Below are 14,602 nucleotides of genomic sequence, written 5' to 3'. Positions count from 1 at the left end.
ATGACTTTTGAGAACTCAGATGAAGGTGGTGAAAGCACTCAAGAACTCCAGAATTTGATCAAAGAGTTGGGTTATCGCAATGCAATGGATGTCGAAGATGTTCTGACTCACCAAGAAGAAAATGTAGTTGCACAGTTGTTGACTGATGAAGAAATTATTGAAAGCGTTACTAGAATTAATAAAGATGATATCGATGAAGAAGATGATGAAAGTTCTACAATGGAGCCCCCTTCGCGAAACGAAGCTATTAAAGCGGCAATCACATTGAACAATTTCTTGTTGAGCTATGAGAAAACAACACCAGAAGTTCTTACCATGCTAAGGAAAATTAGAGACGAGATTCAAGGGGAAATTGATTTCAACAAAAAACAAAAGACAATTGAGTCATTTTTCAAGAAACCTTCATAAATCATTCATGTAATATGCTATATATATAAGGAATTATTAATTTATATTTTATATGGGGTCTAAAGAAATTATCAAAAATGTACTATCTTATAATTTTAGCGAATTATTAATTTAGCACCCTATCCCCGAGTCGGGACCGGTAAAAAATATTATCTTAGAGAGTTTATTAAATAATCGAGTTTCTACTATAGTTAGGATTTGATAAAAACCAAGCGAAAATGATCCGATCGATTCAAATTCAATCCAAGCATGAGCATCACTTTTGTGCTCGGTTTTGCAAACTCGATCCGATCGGATCGGTTGTAATTCAATCCGAGCATGAGCAGACCCTCGATCGGATCAGATCGGCTCATGAACACCCCTAATAGACATTGTTACCTAGTGGAGATGGATATGATCGGATGGTTCTACTGGTGGCACGATAATACTCCAGTGGTCCGTCAGTGATCCAAATTTGTCGTTCAAAAAAAAAAATATAAATCCAATATAATTTATCACGTTATTTATCATTTATATGATGGATAATTATTATATCATTAAAATGTTTTTACATTTTAGTTAATTACAATAGTTTATACAACTAGAATAATTAGCCGTTTTAATTTTATTCACAGATTTTTGAATTCTAAATGTTGTTTTTTATCAATTATTTTGTTCAACCACATTTTTATGAATTTTACAAACTGAAAAAGATTTTATAGCCATTTAGGTTTCAATTTAAAAAAAAGAGTAAAATGCACGAATAGTCCCTGTGGTTTGGTGAAATTTCACCTTTAGTCCCTAACTTTTCAGAATTACCCTCTTAGTCCCTATGGTTTGACAAGTTGTTACTCGGGTAGTCCCTAAAGCGGATGAAGGTTACTCAGATAGTCCCTGTGGTTTGACAAGTTGTTACTCGGATAGTCCCTGTGGTTTGACTAGTTGTTACTCGGATAGTCCTTGTCATTTCACACCCACTTAACCAGAAAAACTAACCTCCATCCGCTTTGGGGACTATCCGAGTAACAACTTGTCAAACCACAGAGACTAAGAGTGTAATTTTGAAAAGTTGGGGACTAAAGGTGAAATTTCACCAAACCACAGGAACTATCCGTGCATTTTACTCTAAAAAAACATGGAATATATATATTTGCATATATTAAGATCCAACATTTGTTATTACTTTTTTGAATCCTATGGTATTTCTTTTTCATATCAATATAGCCAAAACTATTCAAGTATTTATTTTCTTTTATTTCTTTTTCAATTTATATCATCACTTATTTTAGTTATTTAGATTTGCATATGTTTATATATATATATTTTATAGATGTGGCAACTTCAAACAATTTTTTTATGAACTACTTGATTTGGGTTAGTTTTATTTGTAGCGGGTTAAATGGTTAAAAATTAGATAAAATAGTATAAAATGAGAAAGCAGATTGATTAAGTCTCAAGTATTTTATTTATTTATTTAATATTATTTATCTCAAGTATTATGTTTATTTTTTTGCTTATTAGTAACTAAAAAAAATCAAGTGTGATATATTTAAATATTGGAAAAATTACACTTTTCGTCCTTTATGTTTGTAGCTAGTTACAATGGATGACCTTTACCTTTAATAATTACAGCCACAGTCCTTTATTTTGAAAACCTGTTACATCTTTCGTCCTTTAACACTAACTTGGTTAAAATTTTCAGTTAAATTTATTAACTTAAGGGCAATTTAGTCTTTCTACTTAATTATTTATAGTATAAATAAAAAATAAAATCAAATATAAATACTTTTTTTCTCTTTCACTCTCTCTCTCTTAATTGTCTGCAGCAAAAAAAAAAAAAAAAAAAAACAGAGGTGGGGTAATGACGGTGGCTAGTGGTGGTAGCAGGAGGTGACGGCGGCTAGAGGTGGTGGCAGAAGATGATGGCGGTGGCTCTCTCTCTCTCTCTATCTCTCTCTCTATCTCTCTAAGCCCCATGTCCCTCTCTTCCTCACCATCACACAGACCTCTGATTGCCACTCCCTTGATCTGAATCGCCCCTTCCAACCATCCACTTTTGTTTCGAATTTGAATCACTCACCCCTCACACCACATCACCAACTCCATTTGTTTTTTTCGTTCTGCACCTTCGTTTGAATCTGAATCGCCTACCCCTAAAACAGCATCACTGAATGGCTGAATAAAAAACCGAAATCAACATGGGGAGAGATCTGGTTGTGGTTTTGTCGTTTCAGAATATTGTTGTTGATGCAACAATCAAATCGGAACAAAACTTTATCAAATCAAAGCCAAAACTTATTGCAATCGACAGTGTGAAATTCGGAGTCAAGATTCCAACATTAACATCAGTGTTAATTAATTGAGAATCATCAATGTGAATAAAAAATGAAAATTGTTTCAAACTTGTTCTCTGTAACCTACAGCACAAAACTCACCCTTTGCATTTATGAGCTGGAATCGCTCGTTTTCTGTTATTAAATCTGGGATTTGTGCCTAGTACTCATCCCCGACCCGCGTGGTCTTCTGTGGCTCTCCAAAAATGTTACCAGCAGCAGAAGAATACCGTTCAGAATGGAGCCACTCGACACGTTTATCAACATCATCGATATCTTTATCCATCTATCCACAACCAAACACGAAAACAGACAACGTAAGTACGTTACAAGTTAACTTCATGTTTCAATCAATATACAAGTACTTGATTGTATGAGTATGACTAAACACATCACCGGCGGCACCAACCCTAACTCACCCACTAGTCGAACACCACCACCGCCATCTACCCCACACCCCTGCCGGATCTTCAGCCACCACCCCCGCCGTATAAAAGTCACACCGCTCATTCCGACCCCCACCACCAGTCAATCTACAACCACCCCCGCCACCGAATCTACAACAACCCCACCACCGCATCTTCTCCCAACCTCTGATCACCACCACACTCTCTCTCACAGGTCTGATTCAGATCTGATTTAAACGAAAGGGGTTCTTGTGGTTATCGGATCTAATTCAAATGTGATTGTACAGATTTAAACGAAGGGGTTCTTGTAGTTATCGGTGAGGTGGAGCTTGGTGGTCGCCGGATTTGAGGAAGCGACCGGAGATGGTGGTTAGGCGGTGGTGAAGATGGCAACACTGTGATGGTGGTGGTGGCTCATAGAAAAAAGAGTGCAGGAAGAAAGAGAGCAACAGAGATACTTGAGAATGAGATGTTTCTAATTTTCTATTGATTATGAATTATTAAGTTTTTAAAGTTGGTTTTTGTTTTATTTTTTTCTTTATTAAATACTATAAAAATAATAATTAAGTAAAAGGACTAAACTGCCCCTTTATGAAATAGACTTAACTGGAAATTTTAACTAAGTTAGTGCTAAAGGACGAAAGATGTAACAAGTTTTCAAAATAAAGGACTGTGGCTGTAATTATTAAAGGTAAAGGTTATCCATTGCAACTAGCTAGAAACATAAAGGACGAAAAGTGTAATTTTTCCTTAAATATTTGTAAAATAAGATAAGAAAATGATGTGGAGGGGAAAATGTTCTGTGGATCGGACCCATAGTCTAACGCGTTGGATACAAAAGGGTCCACAACAAATTGTACCGCAAAATGGAAACCGTGTCTACATCACGTGCATGTCCCTTCTTCCTTTTCTTAATATAATATCAGCTGGCAATCCATTTAAATTCATTCCACTTTTTTTATTAATTATGTATTAGATGGGCTAATTGAATCAAATATAAGACGTTATTTCTCTCATATAAAAAGGACTATATATAGCTTAATTCGTATATAAAAAGGATTAAAGAACCTACTGCCTACATATAGCTTAATTCGTATATAATTTGTACATGATAACAAAACATCTCATGTTATGTTCAATCTGAGATGATCTCAATACAAAGAAATATGGCCTGACCATTCCTAACCATTTAACACTTGACCCGTTTGTTGCCCAGCGTTGTTTCATCGATCTTCTATTTGTTTAAGCTTGGTTCACAAGCTAAGGCTATTATAGGTTGAATCAGGTGATTTTCATGTTTTCAGGTTAACCTGATCGGTCAAACCTTTTTTCACTTATTTCTTGGGTTATTGAATTTTAAACTTGTTTATATTTACGACGATTAATATCTGAACTGATTAACATTTGAAGTTCTACTTTTATATTCGGAGTACTAATGTTTGAAGTTCTACTATATTTTTTAAAACATTGATGACCCATTCTCGTTCAAGTCGTAGATAACGTTTGGTACTTTGTTGTTTTTATCCTGGCTTTTCTATCACTATACATAAACTATTTGTAAAATCATCAAATTATTATTTTTCTCTATCTTCTTATTAAAAAATAAATAGCTGGAAAGAATTATATGGTGGATATTAATATTATATATGATGCACTCATTGTTGTTGACTTTGATAATAAAGATCTTCAATCTTTTTATCGTTTTAAAAGACAGATAAAATTTGTATACTTTTAAGAAAAAAATGTTTGATTTAGTCCAAAAATCAAGTGAACTACTTTTTATTTCAAATGATTAAGTTAATTTTACAATTATATTACTAATTAATTAACCAAATATTCTACTTGACTTTTAGTCCAATTGACATTTGTTTTTTGCTTTCTTACTTGAAAGTTGAAACATGAAAAGGTTATGTACTTATGTCCAAAGGTTGTGCCAGTTGTGCTCTTTGATACATTCACATTTTATATTACAAATCAATGGTTTTGTTTTTTGTATGACAAAAATCGTTGGTCACAAACGTTTAACTGATAACGAAAGCGATATATGGTCGAAAATGAAACCGGTTAAGTGTTGCAGGTGATGTGAAAATGTTTAACATTTCAAACTTGACTATCAAGATGGTTTTGGTTTGATTTTAGTGTCTTTTGTCTAAAAGTCTTTTTTATATTGTCTGTTTTCAAACATATATTTTTTAAAAAATGACAAAATAAAGAAAATCTTGCAATAACAATTGATTTATATTTTTTTTTGGTTTTCATGTAAACTTATTTCAAATCATTTGTATTCTAAAACATGTAACTTATAGAAAATCCTTTTCCAAAGCATATATATTGTGTTTACTATTATTATTTTCCTTTTTCTGTGCATTTAAAACTAAACTAGTTTGTGATTGTTTTTGTCTTGATATCAAAATTTATAAAACCAGGGTTGGAGACTTACTTAGGTAAGTGTAACTGGAATCATTAACCCTGGTTTTAAATTTTTGTATTTAGACAAAACTAATCACCTGTTATGGACTAATACCATTGCAAGGTATGGGACTTGTCCCACATCGGTTGTATGGGCAACCAATGTGGGGTTTATATACCAAATGGGCTCCCTCACCCACCAGACTAGTCTTTTGGGTTGTGTTCTCCCGTTTGGTATGTAACATTGGCATCAGAGCCAGAACTCGGAGTGGTGGCCCACGGAGTGGTGGCCTGGAGAGAGCCAGCCGTGACCAACGAGGCTCGGAGTGGTGGCCCATGGAGTGGTGGCCTGGAAAGAGCCAGCCGTGACCAACATGGCCGTGACCAACGAGGACGTTGGCCCTTTAAGGAGGGTCGATTGTTATGGACTAATACCATTGCAAGGTATGGGACTTGTCCCACATCGGTTGTATGGGCAACCAATGTGGGGTTTATATACCAAATGGGCTCCCTCACCCACCAGACTAGTCTTTTGGGTTGTGTTCTCCCGTTTGGTATGTAACATCACCGACTAGCGTGACTTGTCAACTGGGATGGGCGGAAAGGACTATCGGCCAAGTCCTGATATTTCGAAGAGCATGTTTTTAAAAAAAATCAATATGTATATGTAAAAAAAAACTTTTTTAATAGGGTATACACATACAAACATCAACATAGGTCACTTACAAAACTATTCTTATGGTTTAGATTGGTTAATAGCCCATTGACATTAGGTTTACACTTTTAGTGAGCCCAATACCCAATTTCATTAAGGTTTAATGGCACGTTTTTTGAACTCGAACATGGTACACGAATTCTTAAAGCCGGCCCTGTTTGTTGATATCGAGAGGCTTGAACCCGGGTTCACTAGTATTAGTTATGTACCTATGTAAGTTTAAAATATTGAAAAAAAAGCCTTGATAAAAAAAATACATATTTGATAATATAATCATGATGAATAATGACAGTTTTTTATGTATTTTAATTTTGTATATGTTTATAATTTCATTCATAAACAAAAAAGAAGATTCTTTTTAATTAATTTTTTTTTGTACCTAGTATTTGTTATAAACAACACTCTTACTTTTATTTGTATGAAAAAGAATCTTTTTTCTTACCAAGAGATGTTGGATTTGAGATATTTTGAAAATTATAGGGGCCCTTAATGAAAAAAAAATTTCATGCATAATTGAAAAATATCGTCGACAGCAGGGTTCGAACCTGCGCGGGCGAAGCCCAACAGATTTCAAGTCTGTCTCCTTAACCACTCGGACATATCGACTATTTGTTTAGTTTCTTAACTTATTAAATATATATCTTTTTACACAGATAAAAACCATCAAAAACAATATACGCCTTAGCTAGGTTTTCGGATAAACCAGGATATATAAAACGGTTTGTTGTGAATGTCTAAAGTTATATCTGGCCATCACTACGTACACATTCTTATACTGTTCTCGAAAATCATACTCAAATATACACACCATTATATATTAGTGTTGTAACAGTTAAAAATTATACCAAAAACTAGTTAAAAATTGATATATACAACAATGATCTAAACAGTAACATACAAACTTCTTAAATACGTTAAAAACATGTACTTATCGTCCGGTTCACATAAGTACATAACATTGGTATACCGTAAAAGTTTTTAGTTTTTACAAGCTAATACTAACATCCTTAACGAGTACCAGAACCAACCCTAGATGACATCGATAACCTACGATTGCCACCACCACCACCACCACCGCCACGACCACCACCGGTGGATGCTGGACCCGATAACGACATCCGCCTTTTCGCGGGGGCCGTCGATGGTTTCTTTTCCGTAGTCCCTTTCCTTCCAGACCCTAACGGGCTTGGACTTGGACTACGGCTCGGGCTTGGGCTCAGGGTCGGGCTTGGAATCCTGGACTTGGTCTTAATTGACCTTGGTGAATTAACACGGGGAGACGAAACACGTGGAGACGAAACAGGTGGAGACGAAACACGAGGCGAAGAAACACGAGCCGTAGAGTCTTCCTGAAATGAAGAATTTGCAATGCTATGCCTCCTGTTCCGTGGGGACGGTGAAAGGTCATTTATGCTTTTCGGGCCTGATAGTGTGAGCCGACGGTTTGATACAGCTGGTGACCGTGGTGACGAGATGGAAGGTGACCGGTCCAGTGTTTGGCTCATGTCGCCAAAAGATGACGAACGGGTTATTTTTGGAGATGGTTGCTCAGTTTCGGTTGGGCTGTCGGTTTGAGATTGCGATTCCCATGGCCGAGACGCCATCCACCTGTCTAACCAACTCCAGCCCCATTGCGGATTATTTGGATCCATAAATGTCGGGTTTGCAGACTTTGATGGGTTCCTCCACATTTGCTGTTTATAAACACCATAAAAGCATATAATCAACTCATATATATATAATAAATATAATATGATAACACATGAGGTGATGTTACTTTTAAAAGGAATAGACGAAGTTTACCTGTTGAGTCTGCGCATAAGCCAGTGCCCGTTCTCTTCGTGCAGTAGCGTCTTCTTTGTGTTGCATTGTTGCTACTACTTGCTCTTTGGATCTTCGAGTATTATCCCATTCATTTCCCAACTAGTTAACCATTTGAATCCCAAAATTTTAATCAATAAACAAGAACACAAAACGAAAAAAAAAAAAGTGTTTCTTGAATTTATACACAACACTATAGAATCAAATTAAACCACTTTACACACCTCATAATCAACACCAACCAACAAAACATGAAAAACTTACATAGGATTTCATGTTACCAAGCTCTCGCTCGCGTTTCTGCATAAGCTGTCTTTGAAGGGCTTGGTTTTCTTCTGACATTCTGATCCTCCTGGCTCGAACCTGAGACTGGACACGCGCTAGAGTCTGCATACATCTTAAAGTGGTTATTGCTTGTCGTTTGACCGATTGACTTTGAACCAACACTTTTAATCTCACAAGCCCTTTCAAAGCCCGCAACTTTCTTCGTGCCTAATAACAACCAGAATCTTTGTATCAGCATATTTACAACACAATAATAAGTGGAGGCTATATAGATAGAAAACACTACCAAGAAACGCCGAAAAGCTGTCTGAATCTTAATGGCGGCTATATCTTCCTTGGATTTACCTAAAAAACGTCTAAACGCTGCTGCTGCTACTGCTACCCTTGAGGTATAACCAGGTTTGCTCGGTTCATTCTCCGGTTTTGTGGTCTTCTTCGGCTCAACTTCTGGTTTTGTGGGTTTGCTCGGCTGATCTTCAGGCTTTGCGGGCTCGTTTGGCTCAGGTTCTGGTGTTATTGTGGGTTCTGTTTGCTCGCTTTCTGGCTCCGTGGGTTCACTCGTTTCGGCCTGTGATTGTTCAGGTTTGTCTTCATCGTCATGTTCGGATGGAGGAGAACGAAGCGCAGGGGTAGCGAACGCAGATTCGGGTGGTTGTGAGGATTCTGATTCGACATTCGTTTGCCTTCCAAACCATGATTTCTTAGAAGCAGTTTTCTGAGGTGGTTTCTATATTAAAACATTTGACATAAACAAGTGTTAAAACCACATTGGCATTTCGTCGAACACATGGTATGCACAAAATAAACAACAACAAAATTGATAAAATAAAAAAAAGAAACACCTTTTCTTCTGTATTTTCCTTTGAATCATTACTATAGACAAATGCCTTCCTCACTGCAGAAAACCATCCACCCCCTTTCTTCCCCATTAACTCTTCCAATCATCTCTGAAAAATTGAAAAAAATAGTTAATTTCAAAAAATTTAAAATCCCAATTGAGATTAAAACAGAAACAGAGAGACCCATGAATTCAATACGGAGAATATGATCAACTAACGTAGATTAAAGCGAAATACCTGAACAGAAAAACAGAATTTGCAATCTTTGTCTCGAATCAATTCTTGTTGAAAAGATTATTAGAGGCAGAGAGAGGGTTTTCCCTATTTTGGGTAACGGTCAGTTGAGATCGATCATATTAATATTTGCCGCCTTTATTTCTCACATTAAAATCATATAGAGGGTGTTTGGGTTATAAGTTATAAAAGTTTTTTTTTTTTTTTTTTTTTGAAACTTTATAAGTTATAAAAGTTAATAAGTTGTTTTTGTAGTGTTTAGGTTAGTTTATTTAAATTGTTTTTGTGTATTGAGAAATTATTTTTGAAAAATTAGTATTTGTAACTTATAACTTATGACTTATATAAGTTATGTGTTAAGTTGTTTTTTAGAAGGAATCCCAAACACCAACATAAACTACAAAGATAACTCTTCTTTTTCACAAATGTATAACTTTTAGTGATGGTAGTGTGACGGGTATTCAAGTATAGTATGTCTCTAGATTTGAGATTACTTTTAAAAAGACTTTGGGACGAGTATGATATTAAATGATATAAGAACATGTTTACCTGTATCAAAACCGAACATATTAATCCGTAGTTGAATATTTCATTTCATTCATCTTTCAAGTTAGTTTTTGAGATGCGTTTAAGATCGAGCTTCTAATAAAATAATGAAGAAACATCAAACTAATCTGGTGATTAGTTTGTGGTTTGTGCCTCGACAAATAAAGGTTAATTTTCTTTGTCTCGTTCAAGCTGCTATGATGATGACCCTGCAAAACAGTAAACACATCGTAAGCTCGTTACAAGGAGGAGAATAGGGGGGTTCTCCTTGTAACCACCCTCTGACGTGAGAATAAGTATCTGTTTTGAAGATAATAGTGTGTGTATAAAGTGAGAGAGCAAGAGAGCGATCCTTAAACCTGGGGGTGAAGTTCACTATTTATAGTCAAGGTGGTTTATGAAGGAGATGGGCTGATGAGCCTTGAACCCGTAGTCGACAACAAGGAATATCTATTATGTCTCCCCTGCCATGACTGTTGGTGCTTTTAGGCGAGAGGATAGCTGGCGCACGCTGAATGGACGTCCTGGCGATTATCCTTGTTGTCTGGTCTATCATCAGCAGCTAAGTGGAGATCGTGGAGCAGTGGCCGGCGCATGCTGATTGGTGCCACGTGTACGTCCTTGTGTACCTATTTGCCCCATATACGATTGTCCATCGTGCAACATGATCGGATACAGCATGTTGGACGCTCATTGGTCCACTGCTCTGCCACTTGTACTTTTGGTACTTGTCCTAGGTTTACCTGTGCTTCCTACCTCCGCGCAACCTCCGAGGATATCCCGAGTAGCCGGCGCAAGGTCCAGGAAGTCAGGGTTTTCATCCAAGGGGTTAAGTGTCAAATTTGATCCGGTGTTAGTCCTGACCTCGTGCGCGATCTGGATTACACATGATTAGCCGGCGCGAGGTCGGAAAAGCTACCAAATTGGTCTGATGTAAGTATGGTTCCGCGCACGACCTGAATAGTTAGTCATAATTTGGGACCATACCCCTTCAAGTAACATGCATCCCAATGAGTAACTTTAAATCAGTAAGACCATAAATATGTATACCTAATGCTCATGAACCCAATGGGTAATGAGCAACAGGTATCCAACGGGTATGTGACACCATTTAATAATTAGTTTGTTTTGATATTGTGATTGCCAATGCCTATGTCATCCCTACACTTTTTTTTGTCGTTTGCTACAACAAAATCATGAGGTTAGTATGGAAATTAAACATCATTGTAGAAGAGTCTTCAAAGTCGTCTTGATTGTGGTATACCTATTCTTGGTCCTTCCAAGCCCTAATAGAAGTTGAAACATCAATAGGTCGTTCGTAATACAAACCTTTTTACTTTTTTTTATTATTCATATACGATTTATATCTATAAATAATTCTTTTGTTAGAAAACACGCAAACTTAACATATTCTAAACCGTTTATTATACGAGCAATCGATTTGGTTTCACGGTTGTTATTTTCAGAGTTTTTCAAATTATCTTTATAGAACATCTTAAACAGAAAATAATAACATTGGAGTTTTGGGTTAAGGACTAACGATGAAAGTATAATAGCATATTAGGCCAAATCATGTCACACCAAACGTCACGTGAACTAACCACAATTTAATAAGCCAATGTGTCCGTGTTAATTCATGGATACCATCCAACACCATTAAACAACCAACAACATAACAAAACTGTAAAATTAAGTCTTATGACTTGGGACTTTTGTACTGTTGTTATTTTTAGAGTTTTTTAAATTATCTTTATAGAACTTTTTAACAGAAAATAAAAACATTGGAGTTCTGGGCTAAAGTATTTTAACTTTTATCTGGGCTAAATATAAGTGGGCTGATTAGGTGAGGAAAATAAACTAATTGGGCTCAGGCCTTTATGTATGCCCCGTGGTATTAAGATAGGAGAAGATACCTAGATGGCTAGATGTAAGTGATGTCACGTGTATATTTTACATGCGGACAAGATAATTATGTATTGCTAAGTACATTCAAATTGCCAAAATATAGAAAGTATGTTGATAGGATAACAATCTAGACACCAGGTATTAAATTGGTCATCCTATGATTTTGATGGTTTAATCGGTCCAACCGCAAACAAACCGAAAGCTCATTGAAGTATTTGTCGAATATTCGTTCATGTTCCTTTATTTGATAAATGAAGTAACATTAGCACAAACGTGTAGTGTCCTGCTTGTTTCTTTAATCGTTTATGTTCATAAAAGATACTTTATGTTTGTTTATATAAGTTGTGTTATGTTCGTTCCTTTACGTACGTTAATATCCATTAGTTCACATTCATTAAATAATCAGCCAAAATTATTTATTGCTGAAATCTATATATATATATATAAACATGATAAATAAGGGCTTAGGTGTCATGTTATAAGGGCTTGAGAGATGATGTGGCATCACCATAGGACTTCTTGAAATTGGTTTTGGCTCCAAAAAAATCCTCCTTATTACAACGGGTTAGGCGGGATCCGAAAACGTTGGTTACTACCCGATATGCAAAAAAAACGGATCCATATATATTACAGATTTGGTTCTTAATATTCACTTAAAATATCAGTTATTTCTCTTTCTCCTACACGCCAACCAAGAAACCCTTTCTTCTTCATCCAGTTCATCCATTGTTGTTCAGAAATCTTCATCGGTAATCTTAATCTATTCGATATCTAATCTGATTCTTCTCTATGTTGTTTAACTAATGTTTTTTCAATGATTCTGTTTCCGTTTCATATATTCTTGATTTATTATCAATATTATAAAAGGATTTGTTGTTGTTCTTGATCTTTTGTTTTTGGTTAAACCGGAAACGCAAACCATGTTCGTTTTTTTTTTTGGTCTTTATTTGTGCTGTTATTGGTTATGACATATAGATTACTTTAAAATTGAAGATTTTAGTAATGTATTGTTTTTTTGATTTGGTTGACTGTTAATATGTATTACTAGATTGTTTTTTACGAATTTACTTTCAATGTTTGATTCCGTTCCGATTTACTTTATATATATTCAATCTTATACAACGATCTGTTTTTGTTCTTGATCCTTTATTTATTATTCAACTGGATAGGGCAATCATTGTCGATATTATTTGTTGTTTATTGTTGATGTTATTGGGTATGATATAAACTTAGGTTAATATTTGTTGATTTTGTAGTAATGGATTGTGTTTTGATTAAGTTGACTTTTAATGTTGGTTGCATACTGTATTTGAAAGAGAATTGCGCTTTTGTTAATGTATTCAATTTTTTCTTAATTCAAGATCTTATTTGAACTATCATTGTTGTACTCCTTATGTTTTGATGATCTAATTATAACACTTATCGTGTCATGTTCCAGGCATCCCTAGAAAGCTGAAATGGTTTATGGATTCGCTGCTATTTTACGTGACAATGTCAGGAAATCGTTGGTTAGTGTTAATCCTATAACAATGTTTGACCTTGATAATTATTTTTTAAAAATGTTGTCTGTGATTATACATCTTATAATTACTATTAACATAGGCTTCTATGTTTGTGTGTAGACACTTCCGGCATTGTATGGGGACTGGATAAAAAAATTTGACTATCCAGAAAAGGAAGCTTCTATCCGCACTTTAGATGGGAGGATTTTTAAAGTAAAAATTATTAAGCTCGCGTGCAACTACTATCTGTATAACGGTTGGTTTGATATGGTAACTTCTTTGAAGTTACCATGCAATTCCTGGTTGGTTTTTCAATTTGAAGAAGCTTTATCTTCTTTTCGTCTCATCTACTTTTATCAAGATATATCTCTTGCGCCGTCTGAGTATTTCTACTACCAACCTGGACATCTAAAGGACCGAGAGAATTGCATGGTACTTTTCCAATTTAAATAACATTTGTTTCACATTTTAAGTTATGTATAGCTAACATCTGACTTTCTTTATGTGTTTTGCATATCACGTGTAGTATATGGATAGGATGTTTGTTCATCACAAAATGCTCAATACTTTTCCGAGATATCCTGCTGTGGTACGGTCGTCAGGTAATCGTAAATGGTTCGTCCGTATGGAGGTTTTTGACGATGAAGTGTATATTACAACTGGTTGGAGTCGCATCAAAAAGGAGATGTCTATTACTGATCATCATTTGGTTGTTTTTGAGATGGTTGATTTGAGGAACTATGATTTGAGTGTTTTCTGTTTCAAGCCTACCCTATTAACTCTACCACCAGAACTACATGATACAAAAAAAGAACCTATAGATGAGTTGATTGAAGTTTCTGATGATGATTTGCCCAAACCCATTCCTGTAGTTGGTGTTGAGTTAAATATGGATGACGAAGTACCGGTTGTATTTCGTGTGGACAATCATTTTGTAAGTTTTTCATTTTTACATTTTCATATTACTAATTTATGTTGTTTTTTGTGTTGTTTATAATTTGATGATTTCTATTTAATTACTAAAATGTTAAAAATTTTTATTGTTATTCGTAGCGCCTGAAAAAGAAGTGGGCACAATTGCACGGTTTGGATCGTAAGATGGATTTGATTATCCAGGACTCTGCTGGTTTGAGTTGGAACGTATCCATTGGTGTCGAGCACTCTCAAGGATGTCCGAGGTACAACGTTTCTGGCATGAATCATTTTGTTCGAGACAAAC

The 14,602-nt window shown here is 35.4% G+C and overlaps 2 protein-coding genes, 1 long non-coding RNA gene and 1 other non-coding gene across 4 annotated transcripts; 1 reads left to right on the top strand and 3 right to left on the bottom strand.

The window, feature by feature from the left end:
- On the top strand, window positions 1-1,037 carry LOC110901348. The gene is made up of 2 exons (XM_022148180.1): window positions 1-306; window positions 1,023-1,037. The coding sequence occupies exons 1-2, from the start codon at window positions 1-3 to the stop codon at window positions 1,035-1,037; spliced, it is 321 nt and encodes a 106-aa protein (XP_022003872.1).
- Window positions 1,038-2,650: 1,613 nt separating this feature from the next.
- Window positions 2,651-3,601, bottom strand: LOC110898748. The gene is made up of 2 exons (XR_004864923.1): window positions 3,140-3,601; window positions 2,651-3,006 (listed from the first exon to the last, which is right to left on the bottom strand). It is a non-coding gene; the product is annotated as an uncharacterized LOC110898748 (long non-coding RNA).
- A 3,174-nt stretch (window positions 3,602-6,775) lies between these two features.
- Window positions 6,776-6,857, bottom strand: TRNAS-UGA. Its single transcript has one exon. It is a non-coding gene; the product is annotated as a tRNA-Ser (tRNA).
- Window positions 6,858-7,103: 246 nt separating this feature from the next.
- LOC110898749 (protein IQ-DOMAIN 1) lies at window positions 7,104-9,586 on the bottom strand. Its single transcript, XM_022145585.2, has 6 exons — window positions 9,434-9,586; window positions 9,200-9,304; window positions 8,644-9,084; window positions 8,337-8,564; window positions 8,055-8,174; window positions 7,104-7,945 (listed from the first exon to the last, which is right to left on the bottom strand). Exons 2-6 carry the CDS (start codon window positions 9,284-9,286, stop codon window positions 7,259-7,261), a joined length of 1,563 nt encoding a protein of 520 aa, XP_022001277.1. The 5' UTR covers window positions 9,287-9,304; window positions 9,434-9,586; the 3' UTR covers window positions 7,104-7,258.
- Window positions 9,587-14,602: the final 5,016 nt, after the last annotated feature.

The sequence above is a fragment of the Helianthus annuus genome, chromosome 8 (assembly GCF_002127325.2).
Source record: "Helianthus annuus cultivar XRQ/B chromosome 8, HanXRQr2.0-SUNRISE, whole genome shotgun sequence".
Classification (NCBI taxonomy): Eukaryota; Viridiplantae; Streptophyta; class Magnoliopsida; order Asterales; family Asteraceae; genus Helianthus; species Helianthus annuus.
The sequence above is the reverse complement of the archived record's forward strand: the minus strand, read 5'-3'. Positions and strand labels throughout refer to the sequence as shown.

What these genes read in the sequence shown, in the direction of transcription:
- LOC110901348 (XM_022148180.1), top strand. Translation starts at nt 1, where the DNA reads ATGACTTTTGAGAACTCAGATGAAGGTGGTGAAAGCACTCAAGAACTC.
- LOC110898749 (XM_022145585.2), bottom strand. Translation starts at nt 9,286, where the DNA reads ATGGGGAAGAAAGGGGGTGGATGGTTTTCTGCAGTGAGGAAGGCATTT. An exon ending in AGGAAAATACAGAAGAAAAG is followed by an intron (nt 9,085 to 9,199) that starts GTGTTTCTTTTT and finishes GTTTTAATATAG; the next exon opens with AAACCACCTCAGAAAACTGC. An exon ending in CAGCTTTTCGGCGTTTCTTG is followed by an intron (nt 8,565 to 8,643) that starts GTAGTGTTTTCT and finishes GGTTGTTATTAG; the next exon opens with GCACGAAGAAAGTTGCGGGC.